The 23,245-nt window shown below is 42.5% G+C and overlaps 1 protein-coding gene across 1 annotated transcript; it reads right to left on the bottom strand.

The window, feature by feature from the left end:
• Positions 1-1,874: 1,874 nt before the first annotated feature.
• LOC120932007 (adipocyte plasma membrane-associated protein-like) lies at positions 1,875-22,138 on the bottom strand. Its single transcript, XM_040344075.1, has 9 exons — positions 22,026-22,138; positions 19,771-19,860; positions 16,443-16,561; positions 14,427-14,525; positions 12,526-12,675; positions 12,118-12,230; positions 6,206-6,366; positions 5,670-5,865; positions 1,875-2,401 (listed from the first exon to the last, which is right to left on the bottom strand). Coding segments are annotated over exons 1-9 (1,140 nt in total). The 5' UTR covers positions 22,028-22,138; the 3' UTR covers positions 1,875-2,191.
• Positions 22,139-23,245: the final 1,107 nt, after the last annotated feature.

Genomic DNA, 23,245 nt, shown 5'->3' with positions numbered 1-23,245 from the left:
GTAGCATAAGCCTTTAATCATTTTCACGCTCCGGTGCACTATGACTGTACCTGTATTATGCAGGCACAGTATGTCCTTTCATATCCTCCTACCAGCCTGCATAGGTATTGCAGATCCACAAAACAAGCACGATGGTAGGGAATGAAAGGCAATTATTCAATGAACCCAAAGACTGATTACTGCACTCATTAAAGCGGAGGTTCACCCTAAAACAATTATATACCATTCCATCCAGCATACTGCCGACATGTACAGTATGCTGTTTTTTCCCGTTCTTTTTCTTTTCTGACTCCAACAGGGAAGAGAGGTTCCTATGAAGAGGCGTAGATGATTGACGTGCGGCTAAGGCGCGTCACGCGTTCCGAAAATAGCCGAACTGGGACTCGGCTATATACGGCACCTGCGCAGTCAGCTCCTAGTCTGTGCGCAGGCACCGTATAGAGCCGAGTCCCAGTCCGGCTATTTTCGGAACGCGTGATGCGCCTTAGCCGCACGTCAATCATCTACGCCTCTTCATAGGAACCTCTATTCCCTGTTCCCAGAGTCAGAAAAGAAAAAGTACGATAAAACGGTATGTACAGCAAAAAAAAAAAAACGCTTACTGTACATCTCGGCAGTATGCTGGTTGGAATGGTATATAATTGTTTTAGGGTGAACCTTCACTTTAACAAAATTAAATATATATATAAAAAGATACTATTTGACAAAAATAGAAAACCCAAAAAACAAAAACACTTTTGCATTACATACTTAAAAACAACAGATCTGTCTTTAAAATTACAGCATGCAAATTGCGGGGGGGAACCTCTTTCTCACAGTTAATCCCTAAACTGCAGAACGACAATTTATATTCTATAATATGGATTATAGTAGTCATACACTTTGGGGTTAATCGTTCTTATTTTTCAGTCTTTAGGTTTACAGATTGCATCTTTTAGGGGATGCAATACACAGGTATAACGCAAAGCAGAATAGAATATTTTAAAAGGGGAGGTGTGCGGCAGTCATTTATTTTATGTTCCTTTGTTTTTTCCTTCCAAAGAAAAAAGGAATAATTTTAATATTCTGCTAATGAACCTCCAAACGTTAAGGCCCCATGCACACTAGATGCTTCCTCTCCAGGGGAGGAAAAGGCAGCATAAAAAAAAAAAAAAAAAAATGCACCTAAAGCTATGTTTTACAAACTCCTTTAGGCGCATTAACCGGTTAATGATCGGCTCCTGCACATTATACGTCGGCAGAGTAACATATTATATATATATATATACACACACACATACATACACATATATATATATATATATATATATATATATATATATATATATATACACACACACACACACGTTGCTTTAAAATTCCCACCATGCAGGCGCGCACGAGCTTCGTGCCCGCGGGGTCCCACGGACTCCATGTTCGCCGGTGTCCTGCGATCGGGTCACTGAGTTGAAGAATGGGGAGATGTCGGTGTAAACAAGCAAATCCCCGTTCTGCCTAGTGACATGTCACATGTCTGTTCCCTCTCATCTGGAACAGCGATCAGTGACGTGTAACTTGTAGCCATGCCCCCCCAACAGTTAGAATCACTCCCTAGGACACACTTAACCCCCTTCAGTGCCACCTAGTGGTTAACCCCTTCACTGCCATTTTCACAGTAACCTTGCATTTTTATAGCACTGATCGTCGCACCCATTCACACAGCTGGTATCTGCAAACCCAGAGGTAAGACTGGGGGAAGATGGAAGCCCTGGCAGCAGTAACGGCGTGCCACTGGAGGGCTTAGTTGTAATGTAAGTATTTCATAATGTGCAAGTATGCGATGCATTCAAGCACATTATGCAATTGGCTTACAGGAGATTTTTTTTTTTTTGGCCTACAGGAGATTTTTTTTTTTATATAAGCATTCGGTCAGGCCAGAATAATAATAATTTTTTTTTTCTGGCCATTGCAATAAATTAACACTCAAGCTTAGAGTTTTGTTGCGTCTAATTTTTCTGCCAAAACGCTCCTCTTCTAAATGTGTAGGTGACGGGGTTTGTTTTCAGCCTCTAACCTCCTATATGTACAAGGACACATAGGCCTTTAGAAGCAATCAAATGCACCCTTTTTTATTTTTAAACACCCTGTGTGCATGAGGCCTAAATGATGAAATGAAAAACCTGCCATGTGTGTACTCAGATGATTCACAACATTATTTTCTCTCCCTTGTCAAAACTACAAGGAAGGGTAAGTCGGTGTTACCCAGGTACAGCTGTCCTTGGTGCTCATACACATCGCTGATTGCCCATGTCACACTTCCATCCGGATCATGAAAACTGTCCACTATTTCCCCATTCTGGTTCACTTCCAGGAACAAGCCGTGTTTTTTCAGCAGAAAGCTGTACGCTGCCAGTGGTGTCACCTACAAATTTACATGAACAGCGGTATTAAATGGAGAATCTGATAAGAGGTTTTCACTACTCCACAGTCCATCCTGTGTGCAGTTCACTAAATCAAAGTTAACTATGTAGATAAAGGCAATATCTTGGCAGCAAGTTGTGTTTTTTTTCTTGTTTTTTTCTAAAAGGTGAAAATGATTTCTCATTTAAAAATGATTGATTGTCACCCATTAGAAAACAAAATAATTCTTGTATTACACTGTTGCCACAAATATTCCGAACATTTTGAATAGGAGCGCTTGGCCTGTTTTTTTGTAAGTGTTCTTCTGGGTATTGCAAAGTCCCAATTCAATTCCCTTTTTTTTTTTTTTTCTCCCATTTTAGGTCATCCATCCTACAGACTTGTCTTCCACATTATCCTAGTGCCCTTGTCTCTTTCCGCTCTTTTTTTTTTTTTTGGGAAAACTAAACTTTTTTTTTAGATACAGTATCTCACAAAAAGTAAGTACACACCCTCACATTTTTGTAAATATTTTATTATATCTTTTCATGTGACAACACTGAAGAAATGACACTTTGCTGTAATGTAGTGAGTGTACAGCTTGTATAACAGTGTAAATTTGCTGTCCCCTCAAAATAACTCAACACACAGCCAATAATGTTTAAACCGCTTGCAATAAAAGTGAGTACACCCCTGAGTGTAAATGTCCAAAGTGTCAATATTTTGCCACCATTATTTTCCAGCACTGCCTTAACCCTCTTGGGCATGGAGTTCACCAGAGCTTCACAGCTTGCCACTGGAGTCCTCTTCCCCTCCTCCATGATGGCATCACAGAGCTGGTGGATGTTAGAGACCTTGCGCTCCTCCACCTTCTGTTTCTGGATGATCAATAGGGTTTAGGTCTGGAGACATGCTTGGCCAGTCCATCACCTTTGCCCTCAGCTTCTTTAGCAAGGCAGTGGTCATCTTGGAGGTGTGTGTTTGGGATCATTATGTTGGAATACTACCCTGCAGCCCAGTCTCCGAAGGGAGGGTATCATGCTCTGCTTCAGTATGTCACAGTATATGTTGGCATTCATGGTTCCCTCAATGAAGTGTAGCTCCCCAGTGCCGGCAGCACTCATGCAGCCCCAGACCATGACACTTCCGCCACCATGCTTGACTGTAGGCAAGACACACTTATCTTTGTACTCCTCACCTGGTTGCTGCCAAGTTCATCTTGGTCTCAGACCACACAGGACATGGTTCCAGTAATCCATGTCCTTAGTCTGCTTGTCTTCCGCAAATTGCAGGCTTTAGAAGAGGCTTCCTTCTGGAGCAACAGCCATGCAGACCAATTTTATGCAGTGTGCGGCGTATAGTCTGAGCACTGAAAGGCTGACCCCCCCACCTCTGCAGCAATGCTGGCAGCACTCATACATCTATTTCCCAAAGACAACCTCTGGATATGATGCTGAGCACATGCACTCAACTTCTTTGGTCGACCATGGCGAGGCCTGTTCTGAGTGGAACCTGTCGTGTTAAACCGCTGTAGCTCAGTTTCAGGGTCTTGGCAATCTTCTTATAGCCTAGGACAGTGATGGCGAACCTTGGCACCCCAGATGTTTTGGAACTACATTTCCCATAATGCTCATGCACTCTGCAGTGTAGTTGAGCATCATGGGAAATGTAGTTCCAAAACATCTGGGGTGCCAAGGTTCGCCATCACTGCCCTAGGGGCTGGATTCAGATACAATGGTGTATCTATCCGCCCGGCGTAACGTATCTCAGATGCGTTACGCCGCTGTAACTTTGGGCGCAAGTTCTGTATTCAGAAAGAACTTGCGCCCTTAATTACGGCGGCGTAACGTATGTGTTTCGGCATAAGGCCCCCTAATTCAAATGGGGATGTAGGGGGCGTGTTTTATTTAAACTGTAGTTGACCCCGCCTTTTTGACGTAAAATATCCCAGTGTGCATTGCTCCAAATTACTCCACAAGGACGTATTGGATTAGATGTGAACATAAATGACGTAAAGCCGTATTCACGAACGACTTACGCAAACGACGTAAAAATTTCAAAACTCGGCGCGGGAACGACAGCCATACTTAACATTAGCTAAGCCTCATATAGCAGGGGTAACTATACGCCAAAAAAGCCGAACGTAAACGATGTAAAAAAAATTCACCGGCGGGATGTACGTTTCTGAATCGCCGTATCTACCTAATTAGCATATTCCTTGCGTAAACATACGGAAGCGCCACCTAGCGGCCAGCCTGAAATTGCAGCCTAAGATACGACGGTGTAAGACACTTACACCTGTCGGATCTTAGGGATATCTATGCGTAACTGATTCTCTGAATCGGGCGCATAGATACGACCTCCCGCACTCAGAGATACGCCGTCGTATCTCTTTTCTGAATCTGGCCCTAGATCAGTGTTTCTCAACTCCAGTCCTCAAGGCGCCCCAACAGGTCATGTTTTCAGGATTTCCCTCAGATGAAACGGCTGTGGTAATTACTAAGGCAGTGAAACTGATCAAATCACCTGTGCAAAATAATGGACTGGAGTTGAGAAATACTGGCCTTTGTCATCTTAATGTAGAGCAACAATTATTATTATTTATTTTCAGATCCTCAGAGTTCTTTGCCATGAGGTGCCATGTTGAAATTCCAGTATGAGAGAGTGAGAGCGATGAGACCAAATTTAAAAAACCTTCTCCCCATTCACACCTGAGACCTTGTAACACTAACAAAGTCACATGACACTGGGGCAGGAAAATGGCCAATTGGGCATTTTCACTTAGGGGTGTACTCACTTTTTTTGCTAGTGGTTTAGATATTAATGGCTGTGTGTTGATTTACAATTTACACTGTTATACAAGCTGTACACTCACTACTTTACATTGTAGCAAGGTGTATTTTCTTCAGTGTTGTCACATGAACATATATAATAAAATATTTACAAAAAGGTTAGGGATGTACTCACTTTTGTGAGAGTCTATAATTATATATGCAAAGGAGAACATTTCTGGACTCAGGACAGACAGGCATTGTACAGTTTCTGATGATTCATTGATGTAAAAATTCTGCATTTATTTTAAGTAGTATATGCTACATTATCCTCTGTAGGCATAGGTGCGTGCTACATCTCCATCGATAGAAGATTCTTAACCCTACAATCCATGCCATTTTTCATTTGTCTGAGCAGCTAAAAATTGGCTGCCTAAAAATGCACACAACATGCCAATTTTTATTTCTGAATTTGGATTGCGAGATCACAAGTTAAAAAAGCTACAACTCTATCCATACCTTGACAATGAATCTCTTTAGGGCAGGGTAGGGCGCAATTGCATCCAGAAATGGCGGGAAGAATCCAGGAAATCGTGTTGTTGACAAGCCAACTCTGTATGTACCCATACTAGAGATCCGGATGTTATCTGGGTAGCCTGGCAGATTGTCCACAAAAACCTCTTTTATACCCGCCTTGCTGCCAGATAACCAATAGCTGTGTGGACAGAACAATGAAAGAATGCATCATTACAAGCTGTGTAAAGAAGAGAATGCACTTTACCAAGAAACAACTTTTTTTTTCTGCAAAGGATTTACTGAAACATTATGTAAGCAATGCTGCACTTTGTGTTAGCCAAAAAAAAAAACGGCCTCTTATGGCATTTAACATTAGGCAGTATTTTATATATATTCAATGCTGTTATGAATTGAAAATACATTAAGAATCTTTTAATTGTAGCAATCACTAGATGGACCCTGATGCTAATTTCCTAAAGTCAATACATAATGTCATACAATATAAGCCAAGCCAAGCCAAGTAACAGGTCACAACATACCGTGAGATCCTGGCAATGCTGGTCTCCGCTATTAATAAATAGTCTTCCTCTGGTGATAAGGCCAGCCCATTAGCCATATACAGGTCTTCCAGCAAAGTCTTTGCCTCTTTCTTCACTATATCATAACGTATGAGTCTTCCACAGTGATTTGTTTCTAATACCTAATACAAAAGATTGAACATTGAGAGCAGAAAGAAAAATAAACAACTACGATGAAAAAAGTGCTACGTCAATTGTGGCGTTCTAGGAGTGGCCTCTTTTAAATTTAGCTAATGGAAAGCCACCGAAGGTATACTAATACAATAATTAATTTTCATCTGTTTACATGCACCACCAGCAAATATGCTTTGATTGAAAAGCCTTTTGTCATGTTCAGTTGTAAAAAACAATGACCTGTTACCTTGAGACAAAATTATCACTCAATATGCAGGTGAAGGACTTTGTGTAATCACACACTTTAATGCACCCACAGCAAACAGGCTGCTGTTAGCAGAGAAATGGGGGGTGCCATTTATTCCTAATGGCACCCACCCATGCACTAGAAACTGCAGCCCGGTTTCCCGTACTGGGAACTGCATAGTGCTGGAAAAATTGCAGGAATGCTTTCCCTGTGTTTACGTTGGTACAGCAGCCCACTCAATTCAATAGGCTGCTGTGCCTGTGCAAAACCGACATGGTGAGTCTAGCCTTGGGTTTCCTGCAAGGCACAAACATGCAGTCTTGTAGGACTGTGGTTCGCAACCTCGGTCCTCAAGGAACTTCCAAACAGCCCACGTTTGCAGGTTTTCCTTTATCTTGAACAAGTGCTTCAAATTAGAGTCGATGGTTTAGTATTTTGGACAGCGATTTTATCTTTTTTAAGTGTATTTTGTGCATGTACTCGAGAGAGGAGCCGGACTGCAGGAGTTGGGAGTAGGCAGGGCTCCCCCAGAGGCAATCTGCCACCTTCCTCCATGCCCCAGGTGGCAATGGTGGGTGTGTGAGGGGGTTCTCCCACACAGCCCGTCCTACCTGCTCCGCTTTGAAGCCCAACGGGGCAGAGGGACTCCCTATAAGGGAGGGAGAGGATCTAGCCCGCTCAACCAGCCCCGTTAGTCCTTCGCCTCTCTTTTTAGAGACCGCGTGGTCAAAGTGCGTGCATGTTAACCCAATTTCGAGTGCGTGTAAGTGTGGTGGTTTTTGTGGGAGGGGGGTGGTCGTACTAAGTGCAGGCTTACCTCGCATAGCACACCCACCGGGAGCCGGGCTGAGACCACCAAACTCAATTCACATGTAGCCGAGACCGGGATCCGAACCCCTAGCTGCAGAGGTGAATGGCTTGTCGGCGCAGTGCCAATCGCGTTGAGCCACCGCAGCTCCCCGACAGCGATTTTATCTAAGAGAAATTCCCAAAACATGACTGTTGGGAGTACTTGAGGACTGAGGTTGAGAACCACTGCTGTAGGATACACACTTGATTGTATCTGTGTTGGAGATAAAGAGGATTGTTACAGTAATCTAACCATCCAACTGCCCATCTGTTACTGCTGTGTTACTATGAGCCACTATGAGCCACCGTTTTGCCTCGCTGCTTATACCGGATACCGCTCACTTACAGTGGACTGGGGTAGGAGATAAAGACTAAAATGATTAGTTCACCTTTATTGTCCATTGCTAAAAAATCCCTATATATTACAGCTTTCTCAGTCCAGTTATTTGCAATCCTCCATTTTGTATAACAATTACATATTTTTTTAAGCTGCTTACTTCATTGTCCTTCCCCCTCCACTCTGGAGATGGCAGGATATACCAAGCGTTGGATGCACAGCCCTGGCAGCTCACTAGCAAGCCCATGGCTTTGTTACCTACCCACGCAAGCACAGTCTGCTCTCTTACACCATTACTGAACACTGAGCTTCAAGAGAGGGTGGACTGTGTATGCGTGGGTAGGGAACAAAAACTAATACACATTCTTGAGTTGCCAGGGCTATGCATCCAATGCCTGTTATGTCCAGCCATCTGCAGGGCAGAGAGGGGAGTTCAGTCGAATAAACGGCTTTAAAAGAAAGAAATCTTTTACAAACCAGAGGGCAGTGTATTGTACTACAAATCAACTTCATTCCCAAACTAATTATGGTTGGCCCTGTTTTTCAATTGATTTTTGTTGAAGGATGGAAAATCCATTTAGATTCAGTCACTGTTCAGGTAATTTGACAACCACCAATGTTGGCTTTCAGAATACAATAGCTAGCAGGAAAGGTTGTATTCTTTATTGTGTTTAGCATTAATTTCTAATTAGAGCATTCAGAGATTCAGCTTGAAAACTAAGACCACCTTTTGAAAAAAATATATAAATAAATAAGGGCAAATATATTTACAGCAAAGAAAAAAGTAAAATGTATTATTTTTATGCATATGAGCCTGCAAAGCAAATGGCAATGCCAGACACTACCACGAGGTCTATTCTGTATCGGGGTGCAGGCTGCCAGATGGAAAGCTGGAGGAAGTGTCAATAGACAATGAGTGTGGCGAATACCACACTTGTGTTCAATTGAGAACTAGACAGTACCAACACTCCCTACAGATCTCCTCAACCTATCAATACCTTGGGATACATTTTTCTCTAACAACAATACAGACCTGATTAAGGATGTGGAAATAAGGGACAATTTAGGAAACAGCGAGCAAAGGTCAATTAGCTTCAGTATTAATCACACAAAATAGGAAACATAAGAGGAATACAAAGACACTGAATTTCAAAAGAGACAACTTCCTTAAACTACGAACCTTGCTATAAGATAAAAATTGGGATAAAATCTTAGGAACAAAGAACACGGAGGAGAGATGGGTTTGCTTTAAGAGCATACTGGAACTTTGGTGGAGGTTCTACATCTTCATTTTGATTGATGAACTTATATTTTGAGGACTTTATATACACATTGTTTATTGGGACTAATTTTCCATTTGTTTTAAGCGCTGCACATTTGGATTATATTGTTAGCTTATCTACAATCTGTGCTGGCTGCTTTATAGTCTTTTCATCAGTTAGCGCAGATATTTGTTCACGTATATTAAATAAGGGCATTAACAAGTGCATCTCATTGGCAAATAAATGTAAAAGAGCGAACAAAAGTCCTCGATAGCTTAACTCCAATGTAAAAATGCATATAAAAGCAAAGGAGAAGGCCTTAAAAAAAACACACACACACACACACGGCTGAGGGATCATCATCAGCATTCAGACTTTACAAAGAATGCAACAAGAAATGTAAGGGTGCAATTAGAGCGGCTAAGATAGAACACGAAAAGACACAGCAGAGGAGAGCAATAAAAAAAATCCCAAGAAATTCTTTAAGTATATAAACCGTAAAAAAGGGAGGACAAACCATATTAGCCCCATAAATAACGATAAAGGGAATCTGGTTACAAAGTATGGGGAGATGGCGAAGGTATTGAATTTCTTCTTCTCCTCGGTCTTCACAAGGGAATTAGGGGGGCTTCAGTAACCAAAACTGCAGTGTTTCTTCTCATGACACATCACAGGAAGAACCCTCATGGCTAACAGAGGACAGAATTAGAAATAGACTTGGAAAACTCAACAGTAATAAGTCACCGGGGCCAGGTGGCTTGCACCCGAGGGTCCTTAGGGAACTCAGTCAAGTAATTGCCAGACCATTGTTCCAAATTTTTACTGACAGTCTACTGACTGGAATGGTACAAGCCGATTGGAGAAAAGCCAAATGTAGCACCAATATTTTAAAAAAGGGCCAAAATACATCCCTGGGAATTACAGACCAGCTAGCCATCAATAGTATGCAAGCTCTTGGAGGGTATAATGGCTATATACAAGATTTTAGTAAGGACAATGGTATCATTAGCAGTTATCAGCATGGATTCATGAAGAATCGTTCTTGCCAAATCAATCTATTGACCTTCTATGAGGAGGTGAGCTGCCATCTAGATAAAGAAAATCCGTAGACGTGGTGAATTTGGCTTTTGCAAAAGCATTTTACATAGTTCCCCATAAACGTTTCCTGTACAACATTAGGTCCGTTGGCATTAACCATAGGGTGGAGTACATGGATTGAAACCTGGCTACAAGGGCGAGTTCAGAGGGTGGTGATAAATAGGGAGTACTCAGAATGGTCAGGGATGGAAAGTGGGGTCCCCCAGGGTTCTGTGCTGGGAACAACCCTTAAATCTATTCATAAACGACTTTCGAGAATTGGATAAACCGCTCAATCTCTGTATTTGCGGATGATGCTAAGCAGGGAAATAACTTTGCCGCAGGGTGTGGAAACCTTGCAAGAAGATCTGAACAAATTAATGGGGTGGGCAACTACATGGCAAATGAGGTTTAATGTGGAAAAACTTTAAATAATGCATTTGGGTGGCAAAAATATGATTGCAATCTACTCACTAGGGGGAGAACCTCTGGGGGAATCAAGTATGGAAAAGGACCCGGGGGGTCCTAGTAGATGATGAAACTTTTCAGCGGACACGTGGCCACTCATTAAAATTAGAAGAAAATAGGTTTAACCTTAAACTGCGTAGAGGGTTCTTTACTGTAAGAGCAGCAAGGATGTGGAATTCCCTTCCACAGGTGGTGGTTTCAGCAGGGAGCATCGATAGTTTAAAAAAACTATTAGATAAGCACCTGAACGACCACAACATACAGGGACAAACCATGTAATACTGACATATAATCACACACATAGGATGGACTTTTTTTGGTGTCTTTTTTTCAACCTCACCTACTATGTACTCCTCCTAATTAAAGGGGAAGTATGGTTAAAGCTCTTTTAACTATACTTCTCCTGTGGGTCACAAGAGTGCACTTAGTTCTGCACCCCTGTGACACAGATTCGGCTGACAGTTGGCTAAAGTCATCTGACATCACAGAGCTGGTCCAGGCTCTGCAGGGAGCCTGACAGTAATGTCGGGATCCACCCAGATGCCTGATCAGCAGCTGGCTCAGCCTCTCAGAGCCTGACCCACCCACTCACATCCTATCCACAGTTTGGTGCTCCAATGAGCACTGGAGGGGCAGAGCACACAGCCATGACTGGCCACTCTGAGCTTAGAGTGGACCTGAAAAAAGGCAAAACTTATAAAGATGATCTGGATGCCTCAAATTCTTTATATCCTCCATAATGAACCCATGTGGTTACCCAAATGCTGGTTTAAAATGACAGATACTTTTTTTGCTGTTAAGGTGCCAAACTAGAATTACTTTAGAACACTATTTTGGAATATTCACTATACACCCATGGTATACTATCTTACAAAACACATTCCTGGATTCACTAGGCCCTAGTGGCCCAATTGTTGTCGGTGCTCCCTCCTCTCCCCTGCAGCAGTCACTTTCTGACACAGGGAGCATTGTGTGTGTGTGATGTTAAAGAGGAAGTAAACTTCTCTGGTGTGTTTGTACCTATAGGTAGGCCTATATAATAAAGGCTTTTAGGAGATACTTACTGTATACTGCGCCGATTGCATCATCAGCCCATGCGCTCTGAAGGAACGGCCACACGTGCCGTTTCTTCAGGGCCCATGTCGCATGCACGCATGATGTCATCGCAGCTCCAGTCAATCACAGCGCCGGAGCCCACGAACCCAGAAGAAACACTGAGAAAGATGTCAGCTGTGTGCGGGCACTGCCGAAACAGCCTAGTTCTAAGGTAAGTATTTCATAACGAGCCTTGAGGCGTTTTAATTCGCGTTTGTAGTGCTATACAAGTTACTCATTCATTTATAGTATGCAATGCATACTAGCTCATTATGCCTTTGCCTTGCAGGTAACCTGGAAAAAAAAGTGCTGCTGTTTAGAACCGCTTTAAGAATAGTAAGATTTAGCCTTTTCTTACTTGCCAATTCAAAGTAAATTGGCAACACAGATACTTTCAGGTGTCAGCACTAAAAGTTCAGCTTACCTCATATCTGTGATGTTGTCTACCCCATTTGCTGCTCGAGTCTGTAAAAAATATGGTGCCATTTTGGGACAACTCAAGTCCATTCAAGAATTTGAATGGTATTCCATCCACCCCTGCAAAGATTTGTGTATTACTTTAAAGAATTCCGTTTTTTGTACATAATAAATCTGACAAAGCTGCCCACATCCTCAAAATCATTTTTATTTTTTCCTAATAAGTGCATGCTACAGACAGTCAAAGTGTTACTTGTGCATTAAAGTTGATTGCTTTAGGTTATAAGATTCATTTTAGCTAAAGCTATTTTTACAATAAATAAACAGCTTGTACAAGTATCAGAATATGCAAACTCCTGACTGGTATATTATGCAAAGATACGTGCACTCCAGTCTGTTTTTCAGTTTCTCTTACCTTCTTTGTTAGAGATAAGATGTTCTTTTTCTCCAGTCTGCGGATGTACCCTGAACAATCCAAAATAGGAATCGGCTACAATTAGATATCCATCACTGCCTAATCGTACGCCATGTGGACGTCCACACACTGGCTCATACTCAGGAATGCCTGCAAGTAAAAAAAACATTTACACTTAGTGCTAAAGTATTGGTATTCTAATTATGAGTGATATGAAAGAAGAAGATATTCTTAAACCAACAGATGGCCCAGATCCACACAGGGAGCAACATCATCCAGAAGAGTTAGGGAGGAAGGTAGAAGGTCACAGGGTCCTGCCTGGCTGCAGCCACACAGGCAGCATCATGTCCCAGAAGGGAGAACGAGTACCCCACATCTCACCTACTCAAATAATTAATGTTATCATACTGAGATATGTATTCAAGTTGGTACACTTGATAAAATGAAGTTGTCGGTGAAGTCTAGCATTTTACAAAATATCTGTTGTGTCTTTGTTAGCGATTAGTCTGTGTCCGATACATGTCACTGTGCATCGATATAATGCTTGATTTTAATAATCATCCACTAGTTGATTGATCATGTTGGCCACAGGTGTTAGCTGTGAAGTTCTGATACAAGGGAAGATTTCAGCCTGTGATCCTCATCCTATGAGGAAGCTCTGGATGGAGTGAAACACATTACTATTCTGTGAGCCAGGTGGAAGAGTTTGCATATTGTAGACTCAAATAAGGCTTTTTAACAGTGAACGTCCTGCGATGGAGTGGCAACGATGCTGCACTGATCCCGAATTCAGAGTAGAGCTGTCACCCTCATGTAGGCTGTGCCTGCCTTTTCAACAATGGAATGAGAAGACGTTGTAGGGAGCATGGTTATTATTGTCACTGATGATTCACAAGCCTGCCGCTTGTCATTCAGCACCTGGCCACAACTAGACTTGCCCACTGTTTTCTGGATTACTCTGCTGCCCAAACTCTACCAATGTATACTGCAGCGTCTGGAAGAAGAGCATGTAATACACAAATGAAATGGAGGATCTGAGTCAGGGAGGTAAAGGAGTTTTTTTTTTCTAATACTTTATGAGGCATGTATACTACACAGTAACTTGCTTTTTTACTTTAATTCCTTGCAGACATCATAAAGTGTTTCCCAATCCTACTGGTTGACGTATTCTTTTGCCACATAATTTTTTGCTGTGCAACTTTTCTTGTGGCTCAATTTGTGTGGTTGAGGATGCAGCATACTCAAAAAGGAAGGTATAGGAAATAACATATCTCAAACACGACCTGTTGGGTCATGTTTGAGATGTTATTTCTGGTCAGCTGCAACGCAGGTGGAGCACTAACTGGCGATTCCTATACAATATATGCTGATCCTTGTCTTTTTTGAGGTCAGTGCAATACAATCTTATTTTTAAATAAATGATTTGAATTACTGCACCTGAGAGCGCTTTTTTCTTCTGGAGCTTTGAATACGCTATTTACATATACATTGAATGGATGACAGCAGCGGTGTGGATTCATTCCTGTAACCTCATGTACAACATTTTCGATTCCCCATATGCCTAATTTGACTCCCTGTAATAGGGGTCAATTAAGTCTGATGTGTGCATTGTGTGTCTGCATGCGGGTGGAGAGGAACCTTTCCTATACTCACTGAGGGCGTTTATTCACGTGTGGGATTTATACATGGACTTCACAATTTCTATGTATTTTTTATAATTCAAATGAAGATTCTTTTGTTTATTCACTATGGTGATTTATGATGTTTAATTGATAGTATAGGAGCGCATTTTCTTTGTTTCTTTTCACATCCAAGTGCCTCCACTAGCTTTTTTTGATTAGCGACAGAGTATTTTTTAAGACAGAGAAGTATACAAAAAAGTTGCTTGGATAACTACTCACCACACCCGGACACATTCTTCCCCATCTGGGTTATGAGCTGTAAGTGTTCTCCACGAATCCGCCACAACTTTCCATCCACAGTGCCAGTGTAAAGGTTACCTAAAGAATTGCATATTCCGGTGACTATCACCAAACTACAAACACTGTGTTGAGTTTTTAGGTTTTGTTAAATGGGACGCGGGATCATGGTCAAATATTTAAACTCTTTATCCTGCATAGGAGCTACACACAAAAGACATCACTGGGGTCAAAGAGATACTCCACTGTGTGCCAGGTATGAGGCAGAACTGGCACTTTGATACATACTGTATGCTTTAGAACTGCCCTAAATTATTCTGATTTGGAGAAAAATTATTGCTACTATTAATGATGTTTTTCCAAGAACATGGTTACCGATCCTAAAATTGGCATCTTGTATTTATTTTTATCATGACAACTATATTCCCTTCTACTACCGTGTTTCCCCGAAAAAAAGACACCGTCTTATATTTATTTTTCCTCCAGAAATCACACTATGGCTTATTTTCGGGGGATGTCTTATTTTTTTTACCGGCAAGTATGGTACAACAGTATGGAGCCGACCTTACCGTATTTATGGGGCTGCCGACACCTCTCCGGTCACTTAGAGATATCGTGGAGCAGATAAGAAGGGCTGCACGACTTCGTTACAGCTCCTGAGCTCCGCACCAGTACAGTACGCCTATCACGTCTTTTTTTCCCGCCCGCGCCGCTACGCATACGACACGCCATCGATACGTCTTATTTTCGGGGATTCGACACGCCATCGCTACGTCTTATTTTCGGGGGGATGTCTTATATTTCGATCTTGCGTCGAAATCCCGCTACGGCTTATTTTCGGAGTACGTCTTATTTTCGGGGAAACACGGTATACAATTACTTGGCTGTTATTTATTAGTTGAAAACTAAAAGCCCAAAAATAGGTATATCCCATTCCTCCTATCTTAGTAAGTGAAGACATTCTATTAATATTGCTATCCAAAGAGAAAAAAGGAATGCATTAAGGTAAAAAATATTTAGGCTTTATAACCATTTTAACTGTTTGCAACTTTAATGAAGTTGTATTATTAAAAAGAAACATCCTCTTGAGGACAGCACATCTAGGATAACACCGACCTTTCGTCGTGATATAGTGATCTTTCCTCTGGCAAGTCCCAGACCATCTACTCCGTATATACTGCGCATTAAAAAGAGTTAAAGGAAACCTGTACTCGGAGAAATATGAAGGCTGCCATTGTTGACCTATGAGTACCGTTTGTCTGATGCCGCGTACCCACGATCGGTCCATCCGATGAGAACGGACCGATGGACCGTTTTCATTGGTTAACCGATGAAGCTGACTGATGGTCCGTCGCGCCTACACACCATCGGTTAAAAAAACGATCGTGTCAGAACGTGGTGACGTAAAACACAACGACGTGCTGAGAAAAACGAAGTTCAATGCTTCCAACCATGCGTCGACTTGATTCTGAGCATGCGTGGATTTTTAACCGATGGTTGTGCCTACTAACGATAGTTTTTTTCCCCATCGGTTAAATTTAAAACAAGTTGGCTTTTTTTTAACCAATGGTTCTATAACCGATGGTGCCCACACACGATCGGTTTGGACCGATGAAAACGGTCCATCAGACCATTCTCATCAGTTTAACCGATCGTGTGTACGCGGCATCATTGACTGTTCCTAAACTGGAAAAATATGCTGGTTAAAAAGTCAAAGTGAACTCCTGATGCTCATACGTGTTCCATGCCAATGACTTGGCCATGTAAACAATACAACAGCCAGGAAACCAGAAATTTCAGAAGGAGCAATCAGCAATGGCATCTTCCATATCCAGTTCAAATTTCTGCCCCAGGTTCTGTGCCTACAAGCTCAAGAAATATAAATGCAGTCTTTTCTACTATCAGCTTTTTTGCCGGTCTGCATCCCAGAGTGCAAGAACATGTGTTGAGTCATTTATCAAATCACAATACAAATAATTCTGGTTTATGTACTTCTACCTTCATGATCACTAGTAAATGATTCTGGACCCTTCAGTTGTCCGTAGAAGAGCCTCTTTCCTTGATGGATCCTTCGGTTAATAGCCAATGGTCCAACCAAAGGTGGCGGTTTATGAAATCTAGAAATATGAACACATAAAATAATGACATTGACCAGCCCTAAATGCTAACTCCATCAAAATGTTATTATTGATGCAGAGGCAGGTGAGCACAGCTGCAAAGCACATCAACCTCCAAGATCTATCTGCTGCTTGAAATGCTGAGTGCCAGAGGAGTTCTGGAACCAGTCAGCCCGAGTTAGAATCTTTCTACCACAAGATGCTGAGTTTTTGGCCCTGGTAAAATCTTCAACCAATGCCTTCAACTGTATGGAAAATTAAAAACGACAAAGAGGAATTTACTAAGACTGACTAAGTTGTATATGGCAATCGGCTTCTAACTTTTAGTTTCAAATATTGTCAAGCTGAAGATGGAAATTGACTGGTAACTATGCACAGCTGCTCCAGATTGTGTGTCCAGTTTTTGTAAATTACATAGCATTTTACCCAAAAAGCACACACAACCTGATTTTCTTCACTGAAAATAGGGCAGATTTGTGAATGGTTCTTAATTACAACAGCTCTTACAACTGCCTTATACATACTGTGCATTGTACCACAACACCAATAAAATTGCAAAAAAAAAAAAAATTTAATGCAACAGAATGGGCTGCCAAGCATGTTTGTGCTCGGAGAAGGAGTGCCACACTTGTGGCATGTGTCCTCATTCTTCTGAGCTTGGAGTAGGAGTGCCACTTATATTCTTGATTAAATTTGTCCAAGGATGCACCCAAATAGGTGTCCCATCCCACAACTGTGTCTCTGTAAGTACATGTTAGGCAGTAAGGATAAGCTCCAGCGTGTTCGCGTAGTACACATGCAGAGCCCGCCAGGAAGTCTGCACGGCGCTGTGCTAATCACAGCCAGGGAGACAATTTCCGATCTCTGCAGCCGAGCATCGGGAAATGTCTCCCTGGCTGTGATTAGCACAGTGCCGTGCAGACTTCCTGGCGGGCTCTGCACGTGTACAATGCGAACACGCTGGAGCTCTTCCTTATTAGGGAGTATGGCCTACAGACTGCATGGAAGCCAGAAAAGATGCCATAAAACCACAGCAGAAAAACAGACAGATAGAAGATCATTTGTCTAGAGCAGTGGTCTCCAAACTGCGGGCCGAGGGCCAGATGCGGCCCTTTGCTTGCCTTTGTCAGGCCTTTGGGGCACTATTCCTCCCACTGATACATGGCACTATTCTGCCATCTGACACTGACAATGGAGCAACATTTCTCCCACTTACACAATTAACAGAGCACTATTTCTCCCTATGATACCAGCAATGGGGCACTATTCCTCCCCCTAATACCAGATGTTCACCAACAATGATGCCAGGAAAATTTCTACTCCCGCTGGCCAAAGTCTGGCCCTCCAAGAGTCTGAAGGACAATAAAACGGCCCTTTGTTTAGAATGTTTGGAGACCCCTGGTCTAGAGTGCAAAGTTGCGGTACACAAATATTGAAGACCGTCAACCAGTTGATCCACAAAGCCATATGGTCAAAGTCTGACACTAGGGCGGAAGCAAGGATCAGGTGGATCCAAGGGCCATGTACATACAATTAATTGTACCCTCTGTTTCCTGTCGGTGGAGTCCCAAAGGAGGGACATCTTCAGAAGACAAAATGTTAGCCGCAAATGTCCTAGAAATAGAAGGGAGGAGAGAAGACCCTCTTTTGATAAACATCCCTCATGGATACTTCTGCGATGCCCCTGAAGGAAGCAGTCTTAGGAGATTGTGGCTCCCATAAAACCAATGCATAGCCAGGACTGCAGGCATCTTGCAATACAGCAAAGTAGCTATAGCATTAGCTGCAAGGAAATCATGCTGATAAAGGAGGCTGCAGGAACAGTGTTTAGTTGCTGCCACGGAGATAGACAGCCCCCTGGTGGGAAAGGTTGCTGAAAATAAAGGCTGCTGCTTTGCTATCATGTTTCAAGATCTCTCAAGATCTCCCAAATCTTCTGGTCAGCCATGCCCCTGCACAAGCCACTCCTGCTGGGGGGAGGGAAAGAATCACCTTGCCCCTAGGATAACTAACTGTACTTGGTGGGAGCCACACAAGATAAAACACCCATGCTTAAAAATGATGGGCGTGGCCAGCAGGTAGCCACTGTCGCTGGGTGGAGGAAGACAAAAAACAATTTTCATCCTTCTCGTCGAGACTTCGAAAGAACTGAATCGTGTTGCAGCCCCTTAGACGTACTTTTACATTTAATTGCACCTATAGTCCTGCTCCTGAAGGTGGCGACATCAAACCCACCTGGTATGAGGAAGAGCTGTGTCCTACAATGAATAAAAGAGAAAGGACACTTGTTTGTATTTTGTTATACAATAAAGCCTCGTACACACAATTGAGTGATGACAGGCTGTTGTCGGAAAATGCGACCGTTTTTATGCTCCATCGGACAATTGTCAGATTTTCCGCGTACAAATGTGGGATAGCATGCTTTAAAATTGTCCGCCAACAATTGTGTGTTGTCAGATTTTCAGAGCATGTGTACAGAAGTCCACCGGACAAAACTCCAAAGTACAAACACGCATGCTCGGAAGCAAAGCTCACCATAACACATTAGCAGAAGTTGCCCAAAAGGGTGACGCTAAAGAGCTGAAAAACCACTTAGTTTCGTGTTTGTTGGCCGACAATTCTTTGCTGTTGGCATGCAAGACAAGTTCATAGCCAACACCCTTTGGACAAAAGTCCTACGCTTTTTCCGATGAAAATCCAAAGCGTTAAGGCCCTGTTCAAAGTAGCTGCATGCTAAAAAGCTCAGTTTCAGAGCATTGAACGGTTTACCTTTTTTTATTTTTTTTAACTTTATTCAGAATTTACAAACTTAAACTCCACTCAAGCATCTGTACTGCAGCGTGCCACCCTGCCAAGCGCTGAACGCTAAATAAGGCACAATGAAAACAATTGTTTTCTATGTGCTCTTGCGGTGACTATCGTTGGTCAGGTGCAGAAAAATGCCAGTTGTTGCACATAGTATGAATGGGCCCAATCATTAAATGTGAGTTAGAAGCATGAGTAGGGTAGAGAGTGGATAAATGACATACAACCAGGGCCTTGTTGGGGGCAGATGCCACCTGACCCCCTCTTCACCACTGGATGCTGGTGCCACCTTAACAACCAATGTGCCACCAGAGGCGACCTCCTCAATTGACCATGTAAACGGCAGAGCTCTGCATACAGGCAAATAAGATAAAATAAAGCATCACAGACAGCTTAAGACTTACATGAATGATTCTGGATCTATTGGAGATGGCAACAGGTATATTCCAACGACGACTGCAAGAAGAGCAGCAGAAAAGCCCCATTTAAGATGCCTATAATAAAAAATAGCCAGTGAAAAGAGTAAACAATGACATTGAAAACTTATCAGTGATCCAGAAAGCTACCCATTTACTGTACAGGAAATAAATGTGCCCATACATGGGCACATAATCCATAGCTCCCAACTGTCCCTGATTTCGAGGGACTGTCCCTGATTTGAAGCAATGTCCCTCATTCCTCCTCATTTTGGTCTGATCTATATAATAGTATATAAAATCCACTTTTTATCTATCAAAAAGTCTTCCAAAAGACAATAAAAGACAATAAAAAGGAATAGTAGTAAAAAAAAGCACTTGTGGGTTTAACCAATCTTGTTTTTTGTACAATTCTCCTTTTAAGGGGGTGTGGCGAGGGGTGTGTCCTAAAATCTTTTGCGGATAGGTGCCCCTCATTCCCATCTCAAAAAGTTGGGCAGTGTGCATATTCTACAGAAAGGGTTAATTTTATATTTGGTGCATGTTTAAGCTGCTGCCAGCTTTTACCTTCCCACTATCTAGGTTATGACCTCAGGTACATGCATGCGGACTTCTGATCCCAGTACTATGGTACAAGTAGCAGTCCCCACATAAGTTCATGGGCCGACCAGCTTCATTCAAATAAGAGCAACAGGACCAGACGCCTGCAGGCAAGGATAGCATTTCCAACGAAGGAAGCATTTTTAGCCAAGGAGGAAGCAAACATTCGCAGCCAAGAAGGAAGCATTTCCAGCCAAGAAGGAAGCATTCCCAGCCAAGAAGGATGCATTCCCAGCCAAGAAGGATGCATTCCCAGACAAGAAGGATGCATTCCCAGCCAAGAAGGATGCATTCCCAGCCAAGAAGGATGCATTCCCAGCCAAGAAGGAAGCATTCCCAGCCAAGAAGGAAGCATTCCCAGCCAAGAAGGAAGCATTCCCAGCCAAGAAGGATGCATTCCCAGCCAAGAAGGAAGCATTCCCAGCCAAGAAGGATGCATTCCCAGCCAAGAAGGGAGCATTCCCAGCCAAGAAGGAAGCATTCCCAGCCAAGAAGGAAGCGTTCCCAGCCAAGAAGGAAGCATTCCCAGCCAAGAAGGATGCATTCCCAGCCAAGAAGGGAGCATTCCCAGCCAAGAAGGAAGCATTCCCAGCCAAGAAGGATGCATTCCCAGCCAAGAAGGGAGCATTCCCAGCCAAGAAGGAAGCATTCCCAGCCAAGAAGGAAGCGTTCCCAGCCAAGGAGGAAACATTCTGAGCTAAGAAGGAAGCGTATCTAGCTAAGGAGGGAGCATTCCCGGCTACGGATGAAGTGTTTCCAGCAAATGATAAAGCCATTCTAGTCAAGGAGGACATCTTTCCAGCGAAGGATGACTTAGAGCTTGATTACACATGTGCCAAGGACTCCCGCTCCTCTGAAAAGTGAGCCAAAGCGATCCAAGTGGAAGTTGCCCCCCCTTCCCCGCAGCCTTCTGGGAAACATCACAGGTCTGGAAGACTGCCGGACCAGTCACAAAGCACAGCACGGCTTGCGCATACGCAGTGGGAAACAGGCTGTGAAGCTGCTGGTTTACCTTAGTCAAGATGCTGGCGCTTGGCGTGAAGAATCTTTGCTGGTTCTTTGGACAGGTAAGTGTCCATATATTAAAAGTCAGCAGCTACAGTATTTGTAGCTGCTGAATTTTACTTTTTTTTTTTTACTTTTTTTGACTGAAGCTCTTTTTAAGAGGGAACAGTTAGGGGGTGTAAAACTGAGGCTCAACCACATGTTTTTACCATCCCCCCCAACCATGAGCGTAAGCTAGCCCTTACAGATATCACTTACCGGCTCCTTGGAGTCGTTCTTTATCTCCATTACCCATCTTCTGAAACATCAGCTCAGTATACCCAGTGATGGGAGATGTGCTGTATGTGTATGATCAGTATCACTGCCCTCTCTCCTTCACATAGCAATGTGCAATGATACTGAGTCTGCTGCAACCGAAATACAGACTGCCAGCACTTGTAATAAAATGCCCAACAATTTCCAGCAATGCTCATATTTCCCAGTGTATGAGGAGGGCTGTATACTATTACACTCCTCTCCCTCTAATACACACAGCCTGCCTTTCTTATACCTGACATTTCTTATTGTCACAGCGAGGAAAGAAGGACGTGTACACCCCATCTACCTACCTAAAACTGACCCCCCCAGCCCCGACTTACATGTCTTGTCGGTGTATGAGGAGTCCTCTGAGGGAGTGATGGGATCTGGCTCTGTATGAAGAGGAGTTGAGGAGGGAGGAGTGAATGGGGTCATTCACAGGACACGGCCTACACCATCACCCGCCTGCTGCAATCCTGACTGACACTCTTCCTGCACTACATACAGGGGACGGAGAGCACCTTAGGGAGGCGAATAAACACAATAAAAGAGACTTATAAATACAAGGGACTGATATCCCCATAGGAGACTGATAAACATAATAAAGAGACGTATAACCCCATAGGAGACTAATAAACATGCTAAAGAGACTTATAAATACAAGGGACTGATAAACATAATAAAGACTGATAAACATAATAAAGAGACATATAACCCCATAGGAGACTAATAAACATAATAAAGATAAGTATAAATACAGGGGACTGATATCCCCATAGGAGACTGATAAACATAATAAAGATACGTATAAATACAGGGGACGGATATGCCCATAGGAGACTGATAAACATAATAAAGAGACGTATAACCCTATAGGAGACTAATAAACATAATAAAGATACGTATAAATACAGGGGACTGATATCCCCATAGGAGACTAATAAACATAATAAAAATACTTATAAATACAGGGGATTTATAACCCCATAGGAGACTGATAAACATAATAAAAATACTTATAAATACAGGGGGCTGATAACCCCATAGTAAACTGATAAACATAATAAAGAGACTTATAAATACAGGGGGCTAATAACCCCATAGGAGACTGATAAACATAATAAAGTTGTTGAAATGCTGCCTCTTCGGAGTGCGTTGGCTGGCCACTATAACTGTTCATGTGATCGAAGTGCAAATCTGTCTCATCTGCAGTGCTAAATCTGTTACTCTGTGAGTAATCACAATCGTACCTACAACACCCCCATGTTACAGGACCTTTCACTGGGACTGCATAACAAACAATTCTGAATACATCCACCAACTCTACTTAGTCATGCACTCAATATAATTACAGTTTTATAATATCTCTTTGCAATTAAAATAAACACACAATGCACATGGTAATTTTTTTTACAGGGTATTGCACCAAGCACTTAAAATAAAGAATTTGAAGAGTGTTCTATCTGTTGCAGCCCTTTCCAAATCATCTTAATTGGCTTCCCAGGATTGCAGGCACATGGGTTTGGGCACAAAAAAGCTCTGACATATACCTTGTTGAATG

The sequence above is a fragment of the Rana temporaria genome, chromosome 3, assembly GCF_905171775.1.
Source record: "Rana temporaria chromosome 3, aRanTem1.1, whole genome shotgun sequence".
Classification (NCBI taxonomy): Eukaryota; Metazoa; Chordata; class Amphibia; order Anura; family Ranidae; genus Rana; species Rana temporaria.
This window is presented reverse-complemented; position numbering and strand designations above follow the sequence as displayed.

Bases quoted from the DNA above. Each gene is read 5' to 3' on its own strand.
- LOC120932007 (XM_040344075.1), bottom strand. The intron at 12,231-12,525 runs GTAAGAGAAACT...AAATCTTTGCAG, and splicing joins TCTTATCTCTAACAAAGAAG to GGGTGGATGGAATACCATTC. The intron at 6,367-12,117 runs GTAAGCTGAACT...CTTTTGTATTAG, and splicing joins GACAACATCACAGATATGAG to GTATTAGAAACAAATCACTG.